Source organism: Triticum aestivum, chromosome 6A (genome assembly GCF_018294505.1).
Source record: "Triticum aestivum cultivar Chinese Spring chromosome 6A, IWGSC CS RefSeq v2.1, whole genome shotgun sequence".
Lineage (NCBI taxonomy): Eukaryota > Viridiplantae > Streptophyta > Magnoliopsida > Poales > Poaceae > Triticum > Triticum aestivum.
Genome location: NC_057809.1, coordinates 16082844 through 16108348, shown reverse-complemented (window position 1 = coordinate 16108348; position 25505 = coordinate 16082844). Strand labels below are relative to the sequence as shown.

General features: G+C 43.8%; 1 protein-coding gene across 2 annotated transcripts; it reads right to left on the bottom strand.

Moving 5' to 3' along the window:
• LOC123131696 (uncharacterized) lies at positions 1–15984 on the bottom strand (the record flags this gene model as incomplete). Of its 2 annotated transcripts, XM_044551374.1 has the most annotated exon segments (23): positions 1–252; positions 734–929; positions 1037–2134; positions 2222–2322; positions 2395–2458; positions 5414–6709; positions 6909–7013; positions 7939–8027; positions 8108–9068; positions 9824–9994; positions 10132–10428; positions 10503–10640; positions 10813–11067; positions 11297–11449; positions 12117–12416; positions 12521–12666; positions 12781–12950; positions 13341–13489; positions 13648–13708; positions 13806–13897; positions 14353–14573; positions 15049–15527; positions 15875–15984. In XM_044551374.1, coding segments are annotated over 22 exon segments (6778 nt in total), but the record flags the coding sequence as incomplete, so codon positions are not given.
• Positions 15985–25505: the final 9521 nt, after the last annotated feature.

The window sequence follows — 25505 nt, the reverse complement described above, 5'->3', positions numbered from 1 at the left end:
TTGCTCCAGAGAGATTGCCAGGCATGGCTGACGATGATATTGCTCCAGAGAGATTGCCAGGCATGGCTGACTGTGACTGGACGGTCCGTGATGAGGATGGTAGAGCCACCGGCGGAGGGCGGACGGAGGGTTCTGCTGAACTGTGCGCTGCCACTCCGGGGGATGGTGATGGGATAACCGACGGCGATGCTGCGATCCGAGCCGCTGAAGAAGACTCGGGTAGCTGCTCCATTACAGGGTTCATCAATCTCCCTGAAACGCACAAGGAGAAAACTAACCATTACTCGCACGATCAAACGATTAAGGAGCATCTGAGTAAGCAACAGATCATGGATTTAAATTGTGCTTTGGCTTTTCAAATCAATGTAATGCAACCATCTAGCGTGGGATTCCTTGAAAAGGAAGTGACAAACAACAAGAAAATGACACTCCTCACAGATCACACATGTAAAGGTTTCACCGTACAGAAACAGCCAAATATACACAAGGTGCTGGTAAATGAATCATGCAAGGACACCATGCTCCATCTTATATGTTTTTTTTAACACTTTTGCTTCTTTTTTTTAACACTGCTCCATCTTATATGTTGATCAAAAGAAAAAGAAGCGTTTCGAAAGATGTGTATTAAACAGACATATCACAGCGAGCAGAGCTAAATGCTGAAAGACTAGCTATGACCAGATCATTGTTTTGGAAAACAAACAAGATACTCTAGCAACAGTTAGGCCGATACCATGAGATGCAACTGATGGTGTGAACTGGCGTCGGAAATTCTCAGCTAGTGATTTGCTCACGTAAACTTTCTGGTAGATACCATTCAACTGAGTCCGCTTCAGACGATGAGCGGAATCTTCTTGTTGAATTAACGAGTCATACTTCCTGTTTATCTTCTCTAATTCTTGGTTGCGCTCTGCCTGAAGTTGTGATCTCTGTTGACAAATAGATGTGCAGCCAAGGAAGACATGAAAAAAACTCACGACTAGCACATGCAATTTACAGTAAAACAGATAATAGACAAACAAAACAAAAAAAAAACCTTATCGTCATGGCCTTTATCAAGCAAAGTGCTCCAATGAATTATTTTTTCCAACTCATTTCTCAGCGGTTCATCACTAATGATTGGATTATTAAACACCAATGGCGTGACTGGAGGGAGTTGGGTAGGCTGCTCAGGACCGGTAGGGATATGCTGAACTGTGGTTGATAATTGCTGTTCAGGCTGCAAATCCTGGGCTGCCGTACTGCCTACCATACCTGCTCCTTCTGCTCCTGCAGGTCGATCACGCATTAAGGCTGATGGCTGTATTTCAGACTGCAGATCATGCTCAGGACTGGCTGCTGTGTTTGGTTCAAAACCAGCTTGTCTCCTTTCTTCAGAGCGTGTTCTTTCAAGTGGGTCATGCTGAACTGTGGTTGCTGTTTGCAGTTCAGGCTGCAAATCCTGGGCTACTGTCGTGCCTAGAACACATGCTCCTTCTGCTGCCACAGGTTGATCCTGCATCAAGGCTGATGGTTGTATTTCTGATTGCATATCAGGAGCTGTCACCACACCCAACGTATCTGTTGATTCTCCTCTGCCATGTGAATCCAATGAGGTTGATGGTTGCACTTCAGGCTGCGAACCTCGAGCAGCAGTGGCGCCCAAGATACATGCTCCTTCTTCTGCAGGTTGATCCTGCATTGAGGTTGACAGTCGGGCTTCAGGCTGCAAATCGCAAGCTACCTCTGTGGCCAGAATACCTGCTGGTTCTGCTTCTGCTGGTGGATGACGCAATGTTGCTAAGCTTTGTTGGGCAGGCAGACTGGTACTCTGTTCCACAGGCATTGAGGCTGGTGGTTGTATAGCATGAGGTGTCACAGTGCCAGATAACTCTACTCCTGCATGTGGATCCAATGAAGGTACTACACTTTGATGGACAGACGGACTCTGCAGACCAGACACAAAGGGAACGCCCCGCATTGAGGTTGATGATGATTGCATTTCAAGCGGCAAAACCTGAGCTGATATGGCACCCAAGGTACCTGCTCGCTCAGCCTCTGCTGACTGATCCTGCATTGCTGCCTCAGGACCCACAATACATGCTCGTTTTTCTGCAGGTTGATCTTTCATTGAGGTTGACTGTTGCGCTTCAGGCTGCAAATCACAAGATTTGTTCAGGAGACATACTTGATAGATACTTGGTTGGCAAGTTGCTAAACTTTGTTGGGTGGGTACACTTACACTTTGTTCCACATGCATACTTGATTGGCAAGTCTGAGTTTCAAATTCAGTAGACACTGGTAAGGTAGCTGGACTAACTGGTGACTCCAAGTGGACTTGATCTGTATCAACAGTGTCATCGGTGTTTGCATTAAATCCCCTAACAAGAGAATCTGCTCCTTCCAGCAACATACCTGGATTAGCAACATTTTCTGCCTCAACATGTCCAGTATTTCTACAGTCACCAATTGAAGATTCCTGATGTAAAATTAAAGGTGTTTGTGATCAGTTGTCTACCATCACTAAACTATATGCAATGACAATGAACACATAATCAAGTATGATGATACGCAGAATCACGAAAAGCAAAGCAGTACACACTGGAATGACTGGAATGACCACTATGTGCCAAGTTTTGGAATGTGCAAAATAAATATTATTTGTGTCAACTGGCGTAACTTTGAAAGTGCTTTTCAACAAGCGAACGACATAAATGCTCAACAACAACAACAACGAAGCCTTTAGTCCCAAACAAGTTGGGGTAGGCTAGAGGTGAAACCCATCAGATCTCGCGACCAACTCATGACATAAATGCTCAAACGAATATAATCAACAACATATGTAACTCTCGATGCCTACGGCACAATAGGCAATCCAGGCTGGAAAAATGATGATTGACTGCATACACAATCTGGACAACCCAAATACATTGTGGCGCATATTCATTTCTTTTTGGGTCTATACATGCCATCATTCCACACACATGACACACTATCACCAAGGTGGGGACTATGGCATGGTGCAAGAGGCAGAAACTTATGGTGGCGAAGCAGGATTTTGAGGTGTTATTAACTTACCATTTAGTTTATTTTCCATCTTATATCTAGCCATGTTTGTTAGTAAGGTTTTCGAGTCGAAGAGTCGACGAGTCGTTCTGGGGTAGCGACTCATGACGAGTCAAGCCTGGCCGGTCGACGAGTCGTGACTAGTCTCGACTAGTCGAGTGGTTTGAGTCAACCGTGGCAGTGCGACTCATTGACTAGTCGATGACTACTTGCGATTAGTCGCGTCGCGTGACTCAAAAACAGTGTTTGTTAGGCACACCCCTGTCTTAAGAGGATGGGGAGGTTACTTTCCAATTCCTTATTTAACACTATCTTAAATTTCGTTTCCTTATTTGACACTGAAAAACTTTTTCTTCCCTATCTAACAACGAGTTTAAATTTTATGCCTTTTATGACACTTCCGTCCATTTTGAGCCTAAATAGCACTTGAAAAGACCCTTTTGCCCCTCATGTGATATGTGTGTGTGCAGGGCAGTAGCACACACACGCAGCATCAGTGCGAGGGCAGTAGCACACACGTAGCAGCACATACACACGCACACGCACACACACAGCAGCACACAGGCAGCAACACACACACGCAACAGCAGCACGGACGCACGCAGTGTTGGCGCTGCCTCTTGCAGCACCTCTGCTTCTTCCTCCGTTGCCTCATACAACTCTTTCTTTTGCTTTCTCTCTCAACACATATGACTAGGGAACACACCCACACACACACTAGCACCAAGGAAGAGGAACAATGGCTTTGCCAAGAGGTCAGCTCCTTGGTTCACACGAGAAACGATCCAGCACTCTCGCCCACTATGTGTCAATATGCAACATATATACAAGGGTTGGACTCTGGCACTCTCGCCCACTAACCCATAACCTGGCAACTAACTAATCCCTATCTACATGCATGCCCAAGTCTAGCACTTACGCAGCATCCCATAACTTTTTTTCCCCATAATGGCCACATAATCTGGCCTGCATGCAATGCGTACAAATGTGGTCAAGCACTAACAGACTAACTAACTCACCTTATCTCTAGTGCTCAACGTGACATGCAACACACCCATGATCCACACTTGCACAGTATAACATATGACAAGATTAATCCTAACACGCAGCACACAGGCACGCAACAGCATGCCGGGCGCACACACACACACATACACACGCAATAGCAAACCCACACGCGGCAGCACACACGCACATCCGCGGCAGTAGCACACACGTACGCGCACGCACACACGCAATAGTACACGCACGCACACACGCAATAGTACACACACGCACACACGCAATAGTACACACACGCACACAAACATGCCACATGAGGGCAAAAGGGTCTTTTCATGTATCATTTAGGCTTAAAATGAACAGAAGTGTTATAAAAGGCATAAAATTTAGACTCGCTGTTAAATAGGGAAGAAAGTATTTGTCGATGTCAAATATGGCATAAAATTTAGACACGGTGTTAAATAAGGAATTCTCTCGTTATGTATAGATTTCCCATTCTTGTGCCTACCCTCCCAGCTGCCCTAGTTTTCCTGTCTGCCACTTTGCTTTTCAGCTGCACTTACCTATCTATCTCCACCAAGACACCACCATGCCACAAACCTTCAAGCATGCGGCCTCGTAGAACTACCTGTTGTGTTCCATTCACAAGGAACACAACTGCAAACTAATAGACCAACTCGTCTCACTCACAATTAGGATGGGGGAACTGTAGCAAAGTAGCTTATTTCTGGTTATCTGCTAATCTTCTACTCCCTCCATTCTGAAATATAAGTCTTTTTAGACATTACAAATGGACTACAACATACAGATGTATGTAGACATATTTTAGAGTGTAGGTTCACTCATTTTGCTCCGTATGTAGTCACCTATTGAAATCTCTAGAAAGACTAATATTTAGGAACAGAGGGAGTATATGTGACATCATTTGACTAGCTGCAAGATATAGCTCCAGGCAGTTGCAGTTCTATGTGCAGCCTATGGAGAGTCAGTTGACCCCACAGGTTTGTGTAATCACTCTAATTTCGTTCTTGATATTGCATCAAAACATCATAATTCAGAAAATTTATGGCTCTAGCACCGCCACTGGCTTGAGGTTAACTCTTGCAAGAAGTCAGGATTAAAGCACAAGCAAGTTGTATCAGCACACAATCCTCAACAACAAAAACAAAAACAAAAACAAAAACTACAAAGCCTTTAGTCCCAAACAGGTTGGGCTGGACTAGAGGTGAAACCCATAAGATCTCGCAATCAACTCATGGTTCTGGCACATGGATAGCAAGCTTCCACGCACCCCTGTCCATGGCTAGTTCTCTGGTGTTACTCCAGTCCTTCAGAATAAATGCATTCTGGAAAGTGAAAATTATACCTGACCAACTGAATCATCATTTGCAGGAATAGTACTTGATGAACAACCAGCTCTTTGTACACCCATGCCATCAGAACTAAGGATGCAGTTTCCTGGAAAATCAACAGCTTCTGATGCTGGTCCTTCACCTGAGTTCACGGAAGTTGCAACTGGCTCATTTTCCATTGCCTGTGTAGATATGGCCCCTGACAGAACTTCATTTCGTACTAATGCAATTTCCATTAACAATCCATCATCTAATGGCTGCTGGTTATCTGGCACAGAACTTTCAACAATATGATACTCACCACTCTGCTCCTTAAAATGGATGAATTCTTCCATAACAAAGTTTGAATCTGGTAGAGCAATATGCCGATCAAAGTCTTGATCTAATTGGCCTGAATTTGCTACCTGCTGGAGATTCTTCTTCAGATGTCGCTCTACGAGCCACCTATCAGACTGCACTGCCTCGAGTTTGTTATGCTGGAGCCTCATGTGGTCCAAAAATGCACACATAAGCATAGTGAACCACTGAACAGTTAGCTGTATTTTGTCACTCCTGGTCACTTCATCAATGTGACTTCTACGAATATGCTTCAGAACTAAAATGCACACTTCTTTCAGTCTGATAACGTTGTTCTGTGTGTATGTGTCTAAACCTGAGATCTCAAGCTGTTGTTTACAAAGGATATTCTTTTCTCTCAAGGAGAAAACATTGTCAATTAACTCCATTCTTTTCTCCACGATCATGTTAGGAAGGTTATCCTTTGACAAATGACATTCTCTGTGAGTTTCTTGAACAGGTTCCTGCTCCTCTGAGATCATGTGATCAGCACCAGATGAGACCACTTGTGGTGCACCATTTGTGAAATTGTCATGATTGTTGTCAACTAACTCTGTTCTTTTCTCCACAATCATGTTAGGAAGCTCATCATTTGACACATGACATTCTCCATGAGTGTCCTGGATAGGTTCCTGCACCTCTGGGATCATATGCTCAGCACTAGATGAAACCTCTTGTGGTCCAGTACTCGTCAAATTACCATGATCCATTTCCTTACTTTGGAGCATGTGGTTGTTTCTCAAGTTGGTAGAGGTCTCCTCCCATGAGATTTGGGTGTCCTCTACTGACACTGGTTGACCATTGATGCTAATTTCAATTGCTCTATTTGGATTTTTTTCCTCTGGGAACCTTAATCTTCCATAGATGAATGATGCAAGCTCTTCATTGCACTCACAGTTCAAGCTTTTTCCAGCAAGGGCAATCGACTCTCCACAATTTATCTTATACTTAAGAACAGAAGCAGCATGCCAACACTGGAGAAAAAGATTACAGAACGTTAGCTTTTTTTTTTAGTTTTTTTGAGAAAACGCAAAAGCTTTGCATTTCATTGTATTGAAAAGAAGTAGTTTGGTACAATCCTCCTAGGAGGCCAGCTACAGGGCACGTTAGCATATTTGATAAACATAAATATGAAAAATGAAAATGCAATGACTTTGCGGGTGTCGTTCTTACCAAGGATATGATGATTGCGTGCAGTATGCCCACTGGCTCTGTAACAACAAGATGATTCTTCAAAAAATACTCAAACAACTGTTCAGCCATAGCTCTTACATCATCCTGCATTTCCAATTTACACAAGATGCTCATTAGCCAGGTAAGCATGAAGAATCAGTGCAAGAGCAAAGCAAAAGAATGAACAAATGAGAAAGGCACATAACAAAAATCAAAAGAACCATTAGCAAGAATATTTTCCATATTCCAGTACTAAATCTTTGTTTCACATGGGTGTCAACTGTCAAGAATGTATAATCATTAGGCATAACAGATTAAATTACAGAAAGTGCAACAGAGCATATCTGAACTGCAGACAGTCAGACATATTTAGCAGCTCTTTTCTACTTTATTACTTTTTTCCCTAATCACAGTCCTCAAGACAGGCATATATGAAAGCTCTTGAGAATGTACCAGAATTGGTGTGTTAATACATAAAACTCTTCTACAGTATAACTTTCAGCTTGTCAAGGTGAGTCAGACAAGCTTTAAATATCGGCTCTTGAGTTGTGAGTGTGACCTACATGAAACTTGAGGGCTAGTGTCGACTTATATCCTAGCTGACATATTATATCTGATTACCATATACGCAATGTGCCCATGAATAACTGCACTTTGAAAATTTCGCCATGACAAACTAGCCAAGAGACAGAAAACAGTAGAGACCAACCATCAAAACAAGGGAGTAAGGGTTGGTCTTACTACCGTTTATGACAAAAGCCCCACTAGATGTAGTTGTGGCACTCGCTGGCAGTTAGTTTAGCCATTTTTTATGTGAGTTTCATTCAGGTGCAAGGAAAGATTCAATTTAGGATTATCGTTTCCTTGTTTTTGGATGCAGATAATAACCAGTTTGTACGCTTTCTGTAACCTTCTGTACATTAGCAGAACATGTTCTAAGTTCTAAGCATAAAAATGTGACTTCTTTGCATCCTGCCAATAGCATGCCATGATGAGAGAGAGAGAGAGAGAGAACTAAGAAAATTCATACCGGCAATTGTAGGGCCGTAATTAATTTTGATAGCTCTTTCTTAAGTTGGATGTGAAGATTCTTGGGTGTGCTCATTCGCTTTTCAACCCCTTCAGAACAAAAATTGCATCAGAACAATGTAATATGCAAATCTGCAGCTGAATGTATTCTGTGATGATGATCATGATACCTAATTTTTGTTGTGTGTCATCAAGCGGTTGAAGAGCAGGACTCGATGTAGAACAGTTTTCAGGCAACATATCATCATGATTGTTGTCAGGTGAACTTTTTGAAGATGGACCTGTGATTTCGCCAACCTTTCTACGCTTCCTTCTGCTTTGATTGGCTTCTTCAGCAGGATCCTTGGCTCGTTCTTCCAAGTTCTGTACGATCATATGGCTTGATTGTGGTGGCTCAGATATATAGCTCCAACCAGGGGATTTTCCATCCAGTAAATTTGACCAGAAATTAGATGGATCTCCATCCAATGCACGCATTTCCTCTTTTTCACCAATTAGAGTAATGTTTCTTGAGTAAAATTTCCCGCTCATATTGGCTTCCGATATGGATGTGCAGGCAATTTTGGTGCTGCCTACAATATTTGTGGCTAATTTTCCCAAGAACTCTGAAATTACTTTATTCATAAAGTTGTCTCTTTCAGAGCTTTTACTTGCACAGTTGTCATGCTTAAGCTCATCAAGTCTAGAGAAGAGACATGATGCACCCCAACTAATCAAGGAATGGCTTATGCTGTGTGTTATATCCTTATCAATTAGCATCCCCTGTTTTGCAAGCACAAGCCACTTCTCCTCCATTGTGAAAGGAGTGTATAAGCGAAAAATACTTGGATGCCTAAGTTGTGCCTCTATTTTGATTTTTTCAAGAGCATTTTGATCATTTAGTGGGTTCCAGTCACTATTATATATAATAATGGCATCGACAGACGACAGCTCAATACTTGGGAGGCATGCACTTGTTTCAATCAGAAAAACAAATCTCCCCTTAGTCTTGTCATTGAACTTATTAAGTGCCACTGCTTTCTTTGAGAATGATCCACGAAATTCAACACGTTCATATGACTCCGGGCCAAATTTGTGACGCACAACAGTTTCCAATGTATCACCCACTGAGCTTCCACCTGCTACACCAGACTGCCAGGACATCCCAAAAAACATGCTCAGTTAAGAAAAAATGAAGGACTTCTCGAAGACACAAATTTCATAGAGGAGCATCAAGGGAATACGTCAATAAGAAATGACAACATTGTTGAGTACTTGAAGTAACATGTTTGGAACAATAAGTGAAATGGCACTTGCATGTCACTAGGAGGAATTTGTCATGTATTATTTCTTTCTATTGTTAATTACTTGTTATAAGAAAAGTACTTTTGCACATCATGGCAACAACGTGTTCACTCGTGTAAAAATCTGCTGAAATAAATAGCATATTGGCATTTTATGTGGCGGTCATGACATCGCACCTGAGGCAAAGTGCAAGCAAGATAGCTAATGAGCTAAGATATTCAAAGCTAAGAAATTAATTATACAAGTTCAGCTTCTAAAAAATGTATGGCAGCAATGTTTTAAAAACAGTGATTGTATGGCATAAAAAAGGAACAGGTGCCCTACATGTTACCATACAATCAACAGTTAGGACACATAACTGGACTACTTGGAGAGAAATAATTAATAGTAGATGCATGACTGAACGAATACCATATAACAATTTTCAGAACCATGATTGGTTGATCAACTGATTACCATCAGTATTAGCCAATAGATAACGTGAAACATTCTAGGATGATAAATCAATCGTATAACATGCGACAACTACAGAGATCTAAGATTCGATAAATTATGCCACACATGATCATAAGTAAAAGAGGGTAATGCCATGAGTATCTCACTTGAAAAAGAATAATAACTCTTAGCCTCTTGTTCCTTATTGCTTCAAGCATTTTTTGAAGAAGCAGTAGCTTGCCACATGCTTGCACTCTCGTAACTATAGGATCAGTGTGATCATGATTGTTGACAGGAGGTCGCAGGGATTCATCAACAAGGTAAGGGTCATCACAGCACTAACATAACGACATGAAGAACAGATCAAAGTCAGTAACAGAGCCATAACTTTGCAGAAGAAGGAATAAAGTACGTGTATTGCAGATTGCATATAGACTGTTATCATACAAGCCGTAAATTTGTTTGCAAAGCACACCTTTGAGAGAGACATAATAATGTCATAAAGAGCTTTATCACTTTTCATCTGCGACTGGAGGACAGATGAGTTTGAAAGCAGTATGGAACAATATATCTGCAGCTGCAGTTGTGAAATGTAAGCAGGAACCCAGTGCTCCAATATTTTTAAAGAATCTGCTTGACGCTCATATGCAATATGACTTTTGAAGTTTCCTTCCAGCATCATAAGGGTCTCAGCAGTATCAACGCGATCGCCATTTTCTTGCTCTCCAGAATTAAGGAATGCTAGAAGTTTCACGTGCTCGGGAAGATTATCCTGCAAAATAACAATATAGCATGGCTTATTTGTGGTATAGAAAAAACTGACCGGCCAGAGCTATTGATAGGCACCTTAATTTGGGAGCTCACAAGCAACATTCTGAAGTCAGTGGGAATTTCCTTCAGTTGTTCGAGATATTGTAGAGCTGACTTTTCATAACAATCAACTATGACTGCTTCCCAACCAATGTGTGCTATAGGTTCAATATCCTGTGTCATGGCAGAGAGATCACAATTAAATGACAAACATAAGCTTGAGAGATGGGCTAGGGGTGTAGTAACAACGACATCAATATGATCTAGGTATCTATGTGCTCTTAATTGGTAAGCAGCATTTGCACACTAAGACTAGGCAAGGAAATACTTAGCAGTTGGCACTTACCTCTAGGATAGCATCAGGATGGGATAAGAGAACCTGTAACATACTGCGGCTTCCACTCTCATAGAATTCCAAATCTCGAATTAATTTCAGCTCATCTTTCCCCCCGTCATACACAACAACATTGATAAATGGTGCCAACTTATTGAACTGAACCTCCCATAAGGACAGAGAACCAGGGGTTGTGACAATTAGAAAAGGTTGGCTGATGTCAGGTAATACAGACATTGTGAATAACACGGTCTTCATTACATACTCCTGCATAATAAATGAGTTAAGCATCGAGTCCTTTTTATTTAGAAAGGAGTTCAAAATTAACCAAGTACAACTGTGAGAGATGTACTTATAATTGTAAATTGTTGCATCCCTGTAAACAAAGCAATAGAACATCTCACAATGCCGTGGCCATAACTACTATGAACAAGAATGTGGGTGAAAAACTAGAGTAGATGGACTAGTGATGCTAAGCTACTTGCATGGTTCCTACCTTCTCATCGACAAGAACAGCACCATGAGATTTGTGCCAGTACTCTCGAAGGTGATTGATTGAACACAAGTGATCATTGTCAAAATCAGGATGGCACCCATCTGGCAATCTCTCAAGTTTCTGGAATGAGCTTTGCTTAATCTGTAAAGACAACTAATATTATACAGAAGAGCTTAAGTAGAAGTTCCACGAAAATGTAAAGTTTCAAGCACACTCATAACTAACTTGTGACAAAGAGAACAGCGATAAAGATATTGTCAATGTCGTGATAGTTCAATAAAGCCAGAAAAATAAAGATAACTTTCAAGGGCTAGCTAAATACTTATGGGTTGCTATGGATGTTAAATAATCATGCCTATAGAAGTTCTTTTTTTTCTGCATGAGTTGTTTGTAGAAAGAAAAACTCAAAATACACATCAATTGAATCAACTAATCAAAAGATCATGATACATCTGTCTATTGCATAGAATGTATGATAACTACATGGATTCATTTCTCGGCAACTTAGAGGTAATCTCTGAGGGTGAATGGACTGACACCAACTCAGATCTTTATAAGAATTAAAAAAAAATGGAATTGGCAGATCAGTTAACACAGTTTTCAGTTTTCTTAGTCTTGGTGGCTAGTATCATGGATCATCTAAAACAGCAAAAATCTTAATGGTATAGACAGCCTAGAAAACGGATGTTACATTTCTATGAAGTTTATCTTCGAACTGACCAGGCTATATTTTCTACCAGAGTCATGTCAATATGTCATGCATGAATTAAAAGTAATATCAGGCAAGCTATAGCAATAAAATTGGTTTTTCCCACCACACCTTTGTTTTTTGGGGAACAGATGATTGTTTTGCAGCTTCACGGCGGTTCTCGTAGTTCTTTTTAAGTTCGTCAGCTTCCGGCGTACATAAACAGGATGAAGTCTCTAGTTCCCATGTTGCATGATCATAGCCAAGACCCCTCCATTTCACTAACCATTCAAGAGTACAATATGTATAATTGACACCAGTTGAGCAAAAGAAATCATCAGCGCAGAAGAAATCATCAGCCAATTTGGGGGGCACAAGTAGCCTCTTCCTCAACAGGCGATGTGGCTTAGTCCATTCCTCCTTCCAAATTGTCTGGGGAATCATTTCACAAGAAAAACATAAGCATGGATCTTTTGCAAAGCCTGAGTCATCCTTCATAGGCACGAAGAAATAAAGTTCACCACAAAAATAATCACCTTTTCAGTATGATTCCTCTTGTTAAACAAGGAAAGAAGATCAGGACCTCCAGGCATGACCTTAATATCACCTTCTGGAATCCAACGGTTATGGACATGTGCCAGATTTTTATACTTGACAAAATACTGCTTGCTAGTTTGCATTCCTACAAACATAGAACCAATAAACAGAGGCACTAAATTAGGAAATAGAAGGCAATACTGCTAGGATAAACTTTGATTTTGTTTCATGCAAGATTATTTTTTTGTTCTTTGCTTACCCTCAGCCTCCTTGACATCCCACACAGACTCTATCCCATCAACAATATAATGTAAGCCAAACTGCAACCTCTTTTTTGTACAGCTGGTACAGAACCAATTCCCAAGGGACAAATATTGATCCAGACAAGACATATGGTACCTACTTTTGCAACCTTTTCCACCACAAGACCTATTACCAATTGAATATATACATCAGATCATCACAAAGTGAATATTGTGCATGATGGACCAAAAGTATACACAGAAGATTAATAATATACAAAGATCAGATGAGAAGTTTTAATAGTGTGTTCTCTTTCCATGATAAGCAGTATAAAAGAACAGGAGATTTACAAGTTCAGTTAGAAATTGGTTTCATAAAACAGGTCAAGTAACGAAAAGTCAAGATCTTCAATATTTGCACATATAGGGATGTACACGCTCATGTATTGAGGGAAGAATATTTTTCATTCGCAAACCGCAATAATATGTTCTTATGGTATCCTAGAGAAATGGCTTCATTTGCATTACTGTTTTCTGTACTAGTAAATACTGATGGAAAAAAAATGAATCAACTTACCTAAAAGTTCCTGGGGTTCCACGACCACAAGCAGCACATATGTTGGAGTTACCATCTGTTCCATCAGATTGGGTCACCTTGAGATGTCCTGAAGCTGAATTTTCTTTTTGAACAGTAATAGGTTCACCATCTCCAACTGTGCTCTTAATCTAACATAATATCAAAAGTTGGACCCGATCACGTTGATGCATAAAAATCAGAAAGCACGTCATACTTCTTTTTTGGGGAAAACAAATTTTTTATGTGCCATGAAAAGCCGTTGCCAAGAGAATTGAAGTACTCCTGAGCTACAGTTAGAGAGGGCTACCTCTTCATGAGGAATAGGTATTGGTACACTCTGCAATGATGATGGTGATGGAAAGCTTTGCCTGCAAAATGGATGGTTAACACAGAATTAACATCAATTCAAAATACATGCCTAATTGCCAGTATCAAAGAAGTCATAAAGGCTGAAAAGTAAAGCACCTTGCAAGGCCAATGCGTGGATCTCTAGCCTTTGCTGGAAGACTGCTTTCAACCGCTATATTTTGCACGTCGGTAGGTTTATGTGGCTGTACCTACAACAATTGACGACAAGAGGTTAGTAATTGTCACTGCTTCAAATGGTGTCCTATGGAGTAAAAGGCACCTGACTGTTGTTACTGATTGGCTGTTGTAGTGTCTCTATACAGTTGCTTCTATAGCATGGAAAGTATAGTATTGCATATTGCATCTTCCCAATTAATGTTCATATGCACATCTTTTATCATGAACAATCGATACATGCAATAGCATTTAACATGCTTGGCTGCCACTTAAGTAGATACCTAGCCCAGCAGATGGCTAAAGACAAGTATAGTATGAAATTTAATAGATGGAGGCAAAGACAGAAGTATTGCAAAATTGATAGATCATGCACCAGATGCTATTGAAGTCTCGCAAGAACTCACAGTTATGTTCAAAGAGTTTCCATTTTTGCATATTAAAAAGGTGGCATTAGCGCTGGCAAAAATGAAATGCAGACAGTGCAAACCTCTGACAATGGTGTAGAACATTGGTCAACTCTTGTGTCTGAAGTTTCATGTAAACCAGAAATAGGACTGTTAGAAACTTTGAAGGCAGCATGGCTTGAATGTCCCTTGCTTTTTTCAATCAACCTGCTACCTTCACACAGGATAGCAGTGTTGCTGTCTGCCACATGCCCACTTGCAGTATTCTCCTTGCCCATCCTGTCAGGGGAAGCAACAACTATATCTGAAAATTTAAGAGACAAATTAGATATGATAGTACTCGGATGAATTGATGCAGGCTAAATGACCAAGTGTGCAACTAATAGGCAAATCTCATAAACCAGAATGCAGGCTAAATGCCCAAGAGTAACACATATATGGAAATTCTCATGTTGATTTGGTGCCCAAACAAAGTGGTTCTGTATGATTGTGCCTAAATGATGGTGCCCTAGATATGTACCTCACCTTGAAGCCTAGAACCTCAACTAGTGTGCCTAAATGATGATGCCTGACTTGTGTGCCTACACATTTTGTTATTCCCATATATATAAACCTTCAGCTAGTCCTAACCACTAGGCAACCCCATGATTACAATGTGATTTGATAACAGAGTAGGTAAGCCAGCAGAGCCCTTTAAAACTACTTGTCTGAGAGGATGTGACCATTCAGCCTTTAAGTAAGTAGAGCAAGAGCCCAACATAAGAGAGGAAGTAATATACCTGAGGCACCCACTCTTACGCCAGTCTTGAATCTCTTGATGTAGCTTCTTGCATCCATTCTTTTTTTCCGCTTCTTCGAGGAAGAGCCAGCGTCCCCGTTGCTCGCTTGCCCACCCATCACTTGCTCCTCTGCATCCATCCTAGAGCCAGAGTTTATGTCTGAACCCCTTGACAGAGAATTGGGCACACTGCTCTTCTTAACCGCGCTCGACGCTCCGAGCGGCGCTTCCTCCACCGCTCTGTTCTGCTGCCTGTCACAAGACGGTGTCATCACATTTGCCCCCGTGGAACCCCTCTCCCGACCACCAGGAAGGGGTGTGCTCCGACCTGGGCTCCCCGGACCCGGCGCACCTGGCCCTCCGTGCGGCCGCAAGCGGGGAGCTTCCGTCACGGCCTCCGCGTTGCTCCTCGCCACGTTCCCACTGGTTGTCGGAGGCGCCCCTCCGGGCCGGCTGTTCCCCATTCCACCGCTCTGCAACCTGGCATCAGTCAGTCAGAGAACAGAAATTCAGTCAGATCGCAAATCCACGGAGCAGGAACCAGAATCCCAACTGGAAAGCCCACATCAACTGCGCGACGCGGAAGGAAGAAATCCGAGATCGAAAGCGCCCCGCGCGCACGCGCAGTCCGGAGGCAAAAAAAAAAAACCCCAAAATCCGCCCGCAGTCGAGGCCCGCCGCCCAGGGACGGAACCCTGCTCCCGGGCCGTTCCCCTCCCCGGAGCGCGCGGAAGGCGCGCCGACGGGCGGGTCCGCGGATGGGAGGGAGGCCCCGAGCGACGGCGCGCGGAACAGAGGAAGAGGAGGCGGGCGGGCGGAAGCGTTACCTCTGCGGGCGGGCGCGAGGACGGGCGGGGAATGCGGGGCGGGCGCGGCGGCGGGCGGCGGCGGCGGAGGCTAGGGTTTAGCGCGATCGCGTCGGGCGGCGGCCGCAACGGGGTTTTGAGGAGCTCCGGCGGGAGAAAGAGGGGGCGCCTGCCCCGTGGCTCTTGTTGTTACCCCCTCCCCCCTCTGCCCGCGCCGCGGCCGTCTCGTCACGGGCACTGCAACAACAGCGGCAGTGGCTTGTGAGCCTGTAAATGCCAAGTCTCTCCCCTACCCCGCCCCCCACCATTGGACCAAAAGGTTTTGTAGTATGTGATAATGTCCTTATTGAGCAATAATTGTGGTGCATTTATTGTGGGGACCGAAAAAAGGAGCGACATAAATTCTACTAGACCGGAGTTGATGGGGCGTATCCATCAGAGTATTTTATCATCACCACGTGCCTAAATATTAGTATTGAAAAGAAATTACGGTCAAGCAGCCGGTGACAGATCAGACCAGATTGCTAGAGTGGGCCCGAGGTGAGTTGGGCTGGGCCTTTTGGTCTGTTTCCTTTTTTTTGGTAGGTGTATGCTGGCTCGACCTAGATCTTAGGGTGGGGCGATTTGGTGGGCTAGAAGGAAAGCAATTCACGACTACGAATTCCAAAGCCCACTTTCTACAATGTGTTTTGTGAACAGGTACTTGGAGGACCTGCATATCGCTACCAAACGTGCACCAACGCGACATTCACAGCCGGTGATTCATAGGCCGCGCAGGTGGATCCCGCCGGGAGAAGAGTCGATGAAGATCAATGTAGATGGGACCATCTCTCGCCAAGGAGGAACTGGTGCATCGGCTGCTGTGTGTCGGGACAAAGAAGGCGACTACCTTGGATCTTCAACGGTGGTTTTCGAAGGACTAGTCGACGCCCCAAGCTTGGAAGCTCAAGCGTGCAACAAGGCGCTTGCTTTGGCTCAAGATCTAATGCTGACACATGTGATAATAGTCTCGGATTGCATGCAGGTTGTTTCGGATATTCATGGGATGGCGTCGTCTTCCTCGTATGCTTTTGTAATTCAAGAGATTAAAGATAGAGTTACAGACTTTTTAGGAGTTAAGTTTCGTTTTGAAGGTAGGGAGGCAAACTTTGAGGCTCATGCCTTGGCAAAGGCAGCCTCGTCTCTCCCTACCGGTCGCCATCTGTGGCTAGGGAACCCGCCAGACATTATTTGTATTCCTCCGGCTTTGGTTGATCAATAAAATCCCTAGTTACACCTAAAAAAAGATCTTAGGATGGGGCATGTCTTACCCTACGTCTTGCTGGATCTACCCTAAAACGAGCAGCTAGATCATATTTTTGCGAAGGCTCGTGCTCTCAGCAACGGGTGGGTGCTCGTTGAGCTGATGCTAAAAGAATGGACATGGAATCGGATGGTTCAGACTATGCTTCAAGAAGGTTTTCCGGCGACTCCCACAGCCGCTATATAATAGAAACAACATACGACGATGCATAGGAAAGAAAATAAACATCATAACAAACATGAAAAAAAAACACTAGATCCAAGTTAGAATGAAAACGCGGCAATTTTACCATGCACTACGGCGGCGGCCCGATCCACTAGGAGCATCAACGACAGGACGCTTTCTCCTACGCATCTTGCTCCAACTCAGGGGGGCGACTATGGTGGCACCGATGGAAAAAAAAACTTTGAGGGTGGTGAGGACGGTAACCGAGGGCGAAGCTCCGAGCGATGAAGATCCTCTGGAGGCGAATCCTTACCGAAGGTGGAGGCGTCGAAGACTTCAAGTGTTCGCCTGGGATGAAAAAGAAGAAGAAGTCTGGGATCGCGAGGATTGGGGTGGTCGCTGGGGTTTGGGGCTATGGGAAAGAGTTGGTATGAAAAGGATTTATAGTCGAGTCTTTTTAAGCAAGGTTGGCTCTGGGCCTAGGCGGGAGGGTGACCGCCAAAGGCCCAACCCTAGGAGGGCATGATCCTACATGGTTTGTTTGTCCTTCTACATAGGCAAATAGCCTATCGCAAATAAAAAGGCCTAGTAGCCTGGTCTGTATGTACAAGAATTCATGAATAGTATGTGTCAATTAAGCATGTGGTGGTGCATCTCCACGACACAAAGACTGATCCCTCATGTCACACCACCACTTTACCTGCCTATCCTCGGCACCCCCTCCCCTTGTCGGTGTCAAAACCGGTGAATCTCAGGTAGGGGGTTCCGAGCTGTGGATCTTGGATCAATGGGTAACAAAGTACGCATGGACAATATTTACCCAGGTTCGGGCCCTCTCGAAGAGGTAAAACTCTATGTCCTGCTTGATTATATTAATGTGTGTATATGAGGATTATAGAGTTGATCTACCATGAGATCGTATGAACTAAACCCTAGATGAGTAGGATGATGGTTCTAGCCTCTACGGACTAAACCCTCTGGTTTATATAGACACCAAGGGTACCTAGGCTTACATATGTCGGTTACCACCAAAGGATGAGCACGCGAGCTATGTCAACCAAGACTTGGAGTATACGTCAAGTGTTGAAAATATGCCCTAGAGGCAATAATAAATTGATTATTATTATATTTCCTTGTTCATGATAATCGTTTATTATCCATGCTAGAATTGTATTGATAGGAAACTCAGATACATGTGTGGATACATAGACAACACCATGTCCCTAGTAAGCCTCTAGTTGACTAGCTCGTTGATCAATAGATGGTTACGGTTTCCTAACCATGGACATTGGATGTCATTGATAACGGGATCACATCATTAGGAGAACGATGTGATGGACAAGACCCAATCCTAAGCCTAGCACAAGATCATGTAGTTCATATGCTAAAGCTTTTCTAATGTCAAGTATCATTTCCTTAGACCATGAGATTGTGCAACTCCCGGATACTGTAGGAGTGCTTTGGGTGTGCCAAACGTCACAACATAACTGGGTGGCTATAAAGGTACACTACAGGTATCTCCGAAAGTGTCTGTTGGGTTGGCACGAATCGAGACTGGGATTTGTCACTCCGTGTAAACGGAGAGGTATCTCTGGGCCCACTCGGTAGGACATCATCATAATGTGCACAATGTGAACAAGGGGTTGATCACAGGATGATGTGTTATGGAACGAGTAAAGAGACTTGCCGGTAACGAGATTGAACAAGGTATCGGGATACCGACGATCGAATCTCGGGCAAGTATCATACCGATAGACAAAGGGAATTGTATACGGGATTGATTAAGTCCTTGACATCGTGGTTCATCCGATGAGATCATCGTGGAACATGTGGGAGCCAACATGGGTATCGAGATCCCGTTGTTGGTTATTGACTGGAGAGTTATCTCGGTCATGTCTACATGGTTCCCGAACCCGTAGGGTCTACACACTTAAGGTCCAATGACGCTAGGGTTATAGGGAATAGATATACGTGGTTACCGAATGTTGTTCGGAGTCCCGGATGAGATCCTGAACATCACGAGGAGTTCCGGAATGGTCCGGAGGTAAAGATTTATATATGGGAAGTCCTGTTTTGGTCGCCGGAATAATTCGGGGGTTACCGGTATTGTACCGGGACCACCGGAGGGGTTCCGGGGGTCCACCGGAAGGGTCCACCTGCCCCGGAGGGCCCTAAGGGCTGTATGTGGAGAGGGACCAGCCCCTTAGTGGGCTGGGCGCCTCCCCCCCTAGGGCCCATGCGCCTAGGGTTTGGGGGAACCCTAAAGGGGGGGCGCCCCCCTTGCCTTGGGGGGCAAGGCAACCCCCCTTGGCCATCGCCCCCTCCTCAGATTGGATCTGAGGGGGTCGGCCCCCCTCTCCCTTGCCCCTATATATATGTGGGGGTGGGAGGGCAGCCGCACCCAAGTCTTGGCGCAACCCTCCCCCTTTCCCAAGTTCTCCTCTTCTCTTGCGGTGCTTGGCGAAGCCCTGCTGGAGTACCACGCTCCTCCATCACCACCACGCCGTCGTGCTGCTGCTGGATGGAGTCTTCCCCAACCTCTCCTTCTCCCCTTGCTGGATCAAGGCGTAGGAGACGTCACCGGGCTGTACGTGTGTTGAACACGGAGGTGCCGTCCGTTCGGCACTGGGATCATCGGTGATTTGGATCACGACGAGTACGACTCCATCAACCCCGTTCACTTGAACGCTTCCACTTAGCGATCTACAAGGGTATGTAGATGCACTCTCCTTCCCCTCGTTGCTAGATTACTCCATAGATTGATCTTGGTGATGCGTAGACAATTTTGAATTTCTGCTACGTTCCCCAACAGTGGCATCATGAGCTAGGTCTATGCGTAGTTTCTATGCACGAGTAGAACACAAAGTAGTTGTGGGTGTTGATTTTGTTCAATATGCTTACCGTTACTAGTCCAATCTTGATTCGGCGGCATTGTGGGATGAAGCGGCCCGGACCGACCTTACACGTACTCTTACGTGAGACTGGTTCCACCGACTGACATGCACTAGTTGCATAAGGTGGCTAGCGGGTGTCTGTCTCTCCCACTTTAGTCAGATCGGATTCGATGAAAATGGTCCTTATGAAGGGTAAATAGCAATTGGCATATCACGTTGTGGTTTTTGCATAGGTAAGAAACGTTCTTGCTAGAAACACATAGCAGCCACGTAAAACATGCAAACAACAATTAGAGGACGTCTAACTTGTTTTTGCAGGGTATGCTATGTGATGTGATATGGCCAAGAAGAATGTGATGAATGATATGTGATGTATGAGATTGATCATGTTCTTGTAATAGAAATCACGACTTGCGTGTCGATGAGTATGACAACCGGCAGGAGCCATAGGAGTTGTCTTTATTTATTATATGACATGTGTGTCATTGAACAACGCCATGTAATTACTTTACTTTATTGCTAACCATTAGTTGTAGTAGTAGAAGTAATAGTTGGCGAGACAACTTCATGAAGACACGATGATGGAGATCATGATGATGGAGATCATGGTGTCATGCCGGTGACGATGATGATCATGGAGCCCCGAAGATGGAGATCAAAAGGAGCAAAGTGATGATGGCCATATCATGTCACCTTTTGATTGCATGTGATGTTTATCATGTTTTTGCATCTTATTTGCTTAGAACGACGGTAGTAAATAAGATGATCCATCATTAAAATTTCAAGAAAGTGTTCCCCCTAACTGTGCACCGTTGCGAAAGTTCGTCGTTTCGAAGCACCACGTGATGATCGGGTGGGATAGATTCTTACGTTCACATACAACGGGTGTAAGCCAGATTTACACACGCGAAACATTTAGGTTGACTTGACGAGCCTAGCATGTACAGACATGGCCTCGGAACACAAGAGACCAAAAGGTCGAGCATGAGTCGTATAGAAGATACGATCAACATGAAGATGTTCACCGATGTTGACTAGTCCGTCTCACGTGATGATCGGACACGGCCTAGTTGACTCGGATCATGTAATCACTTAGATGACTAGAGGGATGTCTATCTGAGTGGAAGTTCATAAGATGAACTTGTTTATGCTGAACATAGTCAAAAGGATTTTGCAAATTATGTCGTAGCTCACGCTTTAGTTCTACTATTTAGATATGTTCCTAGAGAAAAAATTAGTTGAAAGTTGATAGTAGTAATTATGCAGACAGTAAAAGGCTTATGTCCTTAATGCACTGCTCAGTGTGCTGAACCTCGAACGTCGTCTGTGGATGTTGCGAACATCTGACATACACATTTTGATGACTACGTGATAGTTCAGTTAAACGGTTTAGAGTTGAGGCACCGAAGACGTTTTAAAACGTCGCGAAACATCTGAAATGTTTCGAGGGCTGAAATTGGGATTTCGGGCTCGTGCCCACGTCAAGAGGTATAAGACCTCCGACGATTTTCTTAGCCTGCAAACTAAGGGAGAAAAGCTCAATTGTTGAGCTTGTGCTCAGATTGTCTGAGTACAACAATCGCTTGAATCAAGTGGGAGTTGATCTTCCAGATGAAATAGTGATAGTTCTCCGAAGTCATTACCACCAAGCTGCTAGAGCTTCGTGATAAACTATAATATATCAGGGACATATATGATGATCCTTGAGATATTCGCGATGTTTGACACCACAAAAGTAGAAATCAAGAAGGAGCATCAATTATTGATGGTTGGTGAAACCACTAGTTTCAAGAAGGGCAAGGGCAAGAAGGGATACTTCATGAAACGGCAAATCAGCTGCTGTTCTAGTGAAGAAACCCAAAGTTGAACCCAAGCCCGAGACTAAATGCTTTTGTAATAAGGGGAACAGTCACTGAAGCAGAACCACCCTAGATACTTGGTAGATGAGAAGGCTGGCAAGGTCAACAGAAGTATATTGGATATGCATTACAATGTGTACTTTACTAGTACTCCTGGTAGCACCAGGGTATTAGATACCGGTTCGGTTGCTAAGTGTTAGTAACTCGAAACAAAAGGCTACGGAATAAACGGAGACTAGCTAAAAGGTGAGATGACGATATGTGTTGGAAGTATTTCCAAGGTTGATCAAATATCGTACACTCCCTCTACCATCGAGATTGGTATTAAAACCTAAATAATAATTATTTGGTGTTTGCGTTGAGCATAGACATGATTGGATTACGTCTATCGCAATACGGTTATTCATTTAAGGAGAATAATGGTTACTCTGTTTATTTGAATAATACCTTCAATGGTCTTACACCTAAAATGAATGGTTTATTGAATCTCGATCGTAGTGATACACATGTTCATGCCAAAAAATATAAGATAGTAATGACAGTGCCACCTACTTGTGGCACTGCCACTTAAGTCATATCGGTATAAAACGCATGAAGAAGCTCCATGTTGATGGATCTTTGGACTCACTCATTTTTGAAAGGATTGAGACTCACAACTCACTTGTGTTCTCGTGCATATAACATCTACACATAAACCTGGCTCGGATGCCACTGTTGGGGAACGTAGTAATTTCAAAAAAATTCCTACGCACACGCAAGATCATGGTGATGCATAGCAACGAGAGAGGAGAGTATCGTCCACGTACCCTCATAGACCGTAAGTGGAAACGCTATGAGAACGCGGTTGATGTAGTTGTACGTCTTCACGATCCGGCCGATCCAAGTACCGAACGTACGACACCTCCGAGTTCAGCACACGTTCAGCTCGATGACGTCCCACGAACTCCGATCCAACAAAGCTTCACAGGAGAGTTTCGTCAGCACGACGGCGTGATGACGGTGATGATGTTGCTACCGACGCAGGGCTTCGCCTAAGCACCGCTACGATATGATCGAGGTGGATTATGGTGGAGGGGGCACCGCACACGGCTTGGAACAATCAACTTGTGTGTCCTAGGGTGCCCCCTGCCCCGTATATAAAGGAGCAAGGGGGGAGGCCGGTCGGCCCTGATGTCTACTACACAACCTTCTTCTTGTAGACGTTGTTGGGCCTCCAAGTGCAGAGGTTTGTAGGACAGTAGCAAATTTCCCTCAAGTGGATGACCTAAGGTTTATCAATCCGTAGGAGGCGTAGGATGAAGATGGTCTCTCTCAAGCAACCCTGCAACCAAATAACAAAGAGTCTCTTGTGTCCCCAACACACCCAATACAATGGTAAATTGTATAGGTGCACTAGTTCGGCGAAGAGATGGTGAAACAAGTGGTATATGGATAGTAGATAAAGGTTTTTGTAATCTGAAAATATAAAAACAGCAAGGTAACTAATGATAAAAGTGAGCGTAAACGGTATTGCAATGCTAGGAAACAAGGCCTAGGGTTCATACTTTCACTAGTGCAAGTCCTCTCAGCAATAATAAGATAATTCGATCGCATAACTATCCCTCAACATGCAACAAAGAGTCACTCCAAAGTCACTAATAGCGGAGAACAAACGAAGAGATTATGGTAGGGTACGAAACCACCTCAAAGTTATTCTTTCCAATCAATCCATTGGGCTATTCCTATAAGTGTCACAAATAGCCCTAGAGTTCATACAAGAATAACACCTTAAGACACAAATCAACCAAAACCCTAATGTCACCTAGATACTCCAATGTCACCTCAAGTATCCGTGGGTATGATTATACAATATGCATCACACAATCTCAGATTCATCTATTCAACCAACACATAGAACCTCAAAGAGTGCCCCAAAGTTTCCACCGGAGAATCTCGACGAAAACGTGTGCCAACCCCTATGCATAGGTTCATGGGCGGAACCCGCAAGTTGATCACCAAAACATACATCAAGTGAATCACGTGGTATCCCATTGTCACCACAGATACGCATGGCAAGACATACATCAAGTGTTCTCAAATCTTTAAAGACTCAATTCGATAAGATAACTTCAAAGGGGAAACTCAATCCATTACAAGAGAGTAGAGGGGGGAGAAAACATCATAGGATCCAAATATAATAGCAAAGCTCGCGATACATCAAGATCGTACCACCTCAAGAACACGAGAGAGAGAGAGATCAAACACATAGCTACTGGTACATACCCTCAGCCCCGAGGGAGAACTACTCCCTCCTCGTCATGGAGAGCACCAGGATGATGAAGATGGCCATCGGAGAGGGATTGCCCCCTCCGGTAGGGTGCCGGAACGGGTCTAGATTGGTTTTCGGTGGCTACGGAGGCTTCTGGCAGCAGAACTCCCGATCTATTGTGCTCCTCGATCGTTTTAGGGTATATGGAGATATATAGGCGGAAGAAATATGTCAGGGGGGCCACGAGGGGCCCACGAGGGTGGAGGGCGCGCCCCCTGCCTCGTGGCTTCCTCGTTGATCCCCTGACATGCACTCCAAGTCTTCTGGGCTTCTTCTGATCCAAAAATAAGTTCCATGAAGTTTCAGGTCAATTGGACTCCGTTTGATTTTCCTTTTCTGCGATATTCTAAAACAAGAAAAAAAAGAAACTGGCACTGGGCTCTAGGTTAATAGGTTAGTCCCAAAAATCATATAAAATAGCAATAAATGCATATAAAACATCCAAGGTTGATAATATAATAGCATGGAACAATCAAAAATTATAGATACGTTGGAGACGTATCAGCATCCCCAAGCTTAATTCCTGCTGGTCCTCGAGTAGGTAAATGATAAAAACAGAATTTTTGATGCGGAATGCTACCTGTCGGTGTCAAAACCGGCGGATCTCGGGTAGGTGGTCCCGAACTGTGCGTCTAAGGCGGATGGTAACAGGAGGCAGGGAACACGATGTTTTACCCAGGTCCGGGCCCTCTTGATGGAGGTAAAACACTACGTCCTGCTTGATTAATATTGATGATATGGGTAGTACAAGAGTAGATCTACCACGAGATCAGAGAGGATAAACCCTAGAAGCTAGCCTATGGTATGATTGTATGTTATTGTCGTGTCCTACGGACTAAAACCCTCCGGTTTATATAGACATCGGAGAGGGTTAGGGTTACACAAGGTCGGTTACAAAAGAAGATATATCCATATCCGTACTGCCTAGCTTGCCTTCCACGCCAAGTAGAGTCCCATCCGGACACGAGACAAAGTCTTCAATCTTGTATCTTCATAGTCTAATAGTCCGGCCAAAGGATATAATCCGGCTGTCCGAAGACCCCCTAATCCAGGACTCCCTCAGTAGCCCCTGAACCAGGCTTTCAATGACGATGAGTCCGGCGCGCAGTATTGTCTTCGGCAT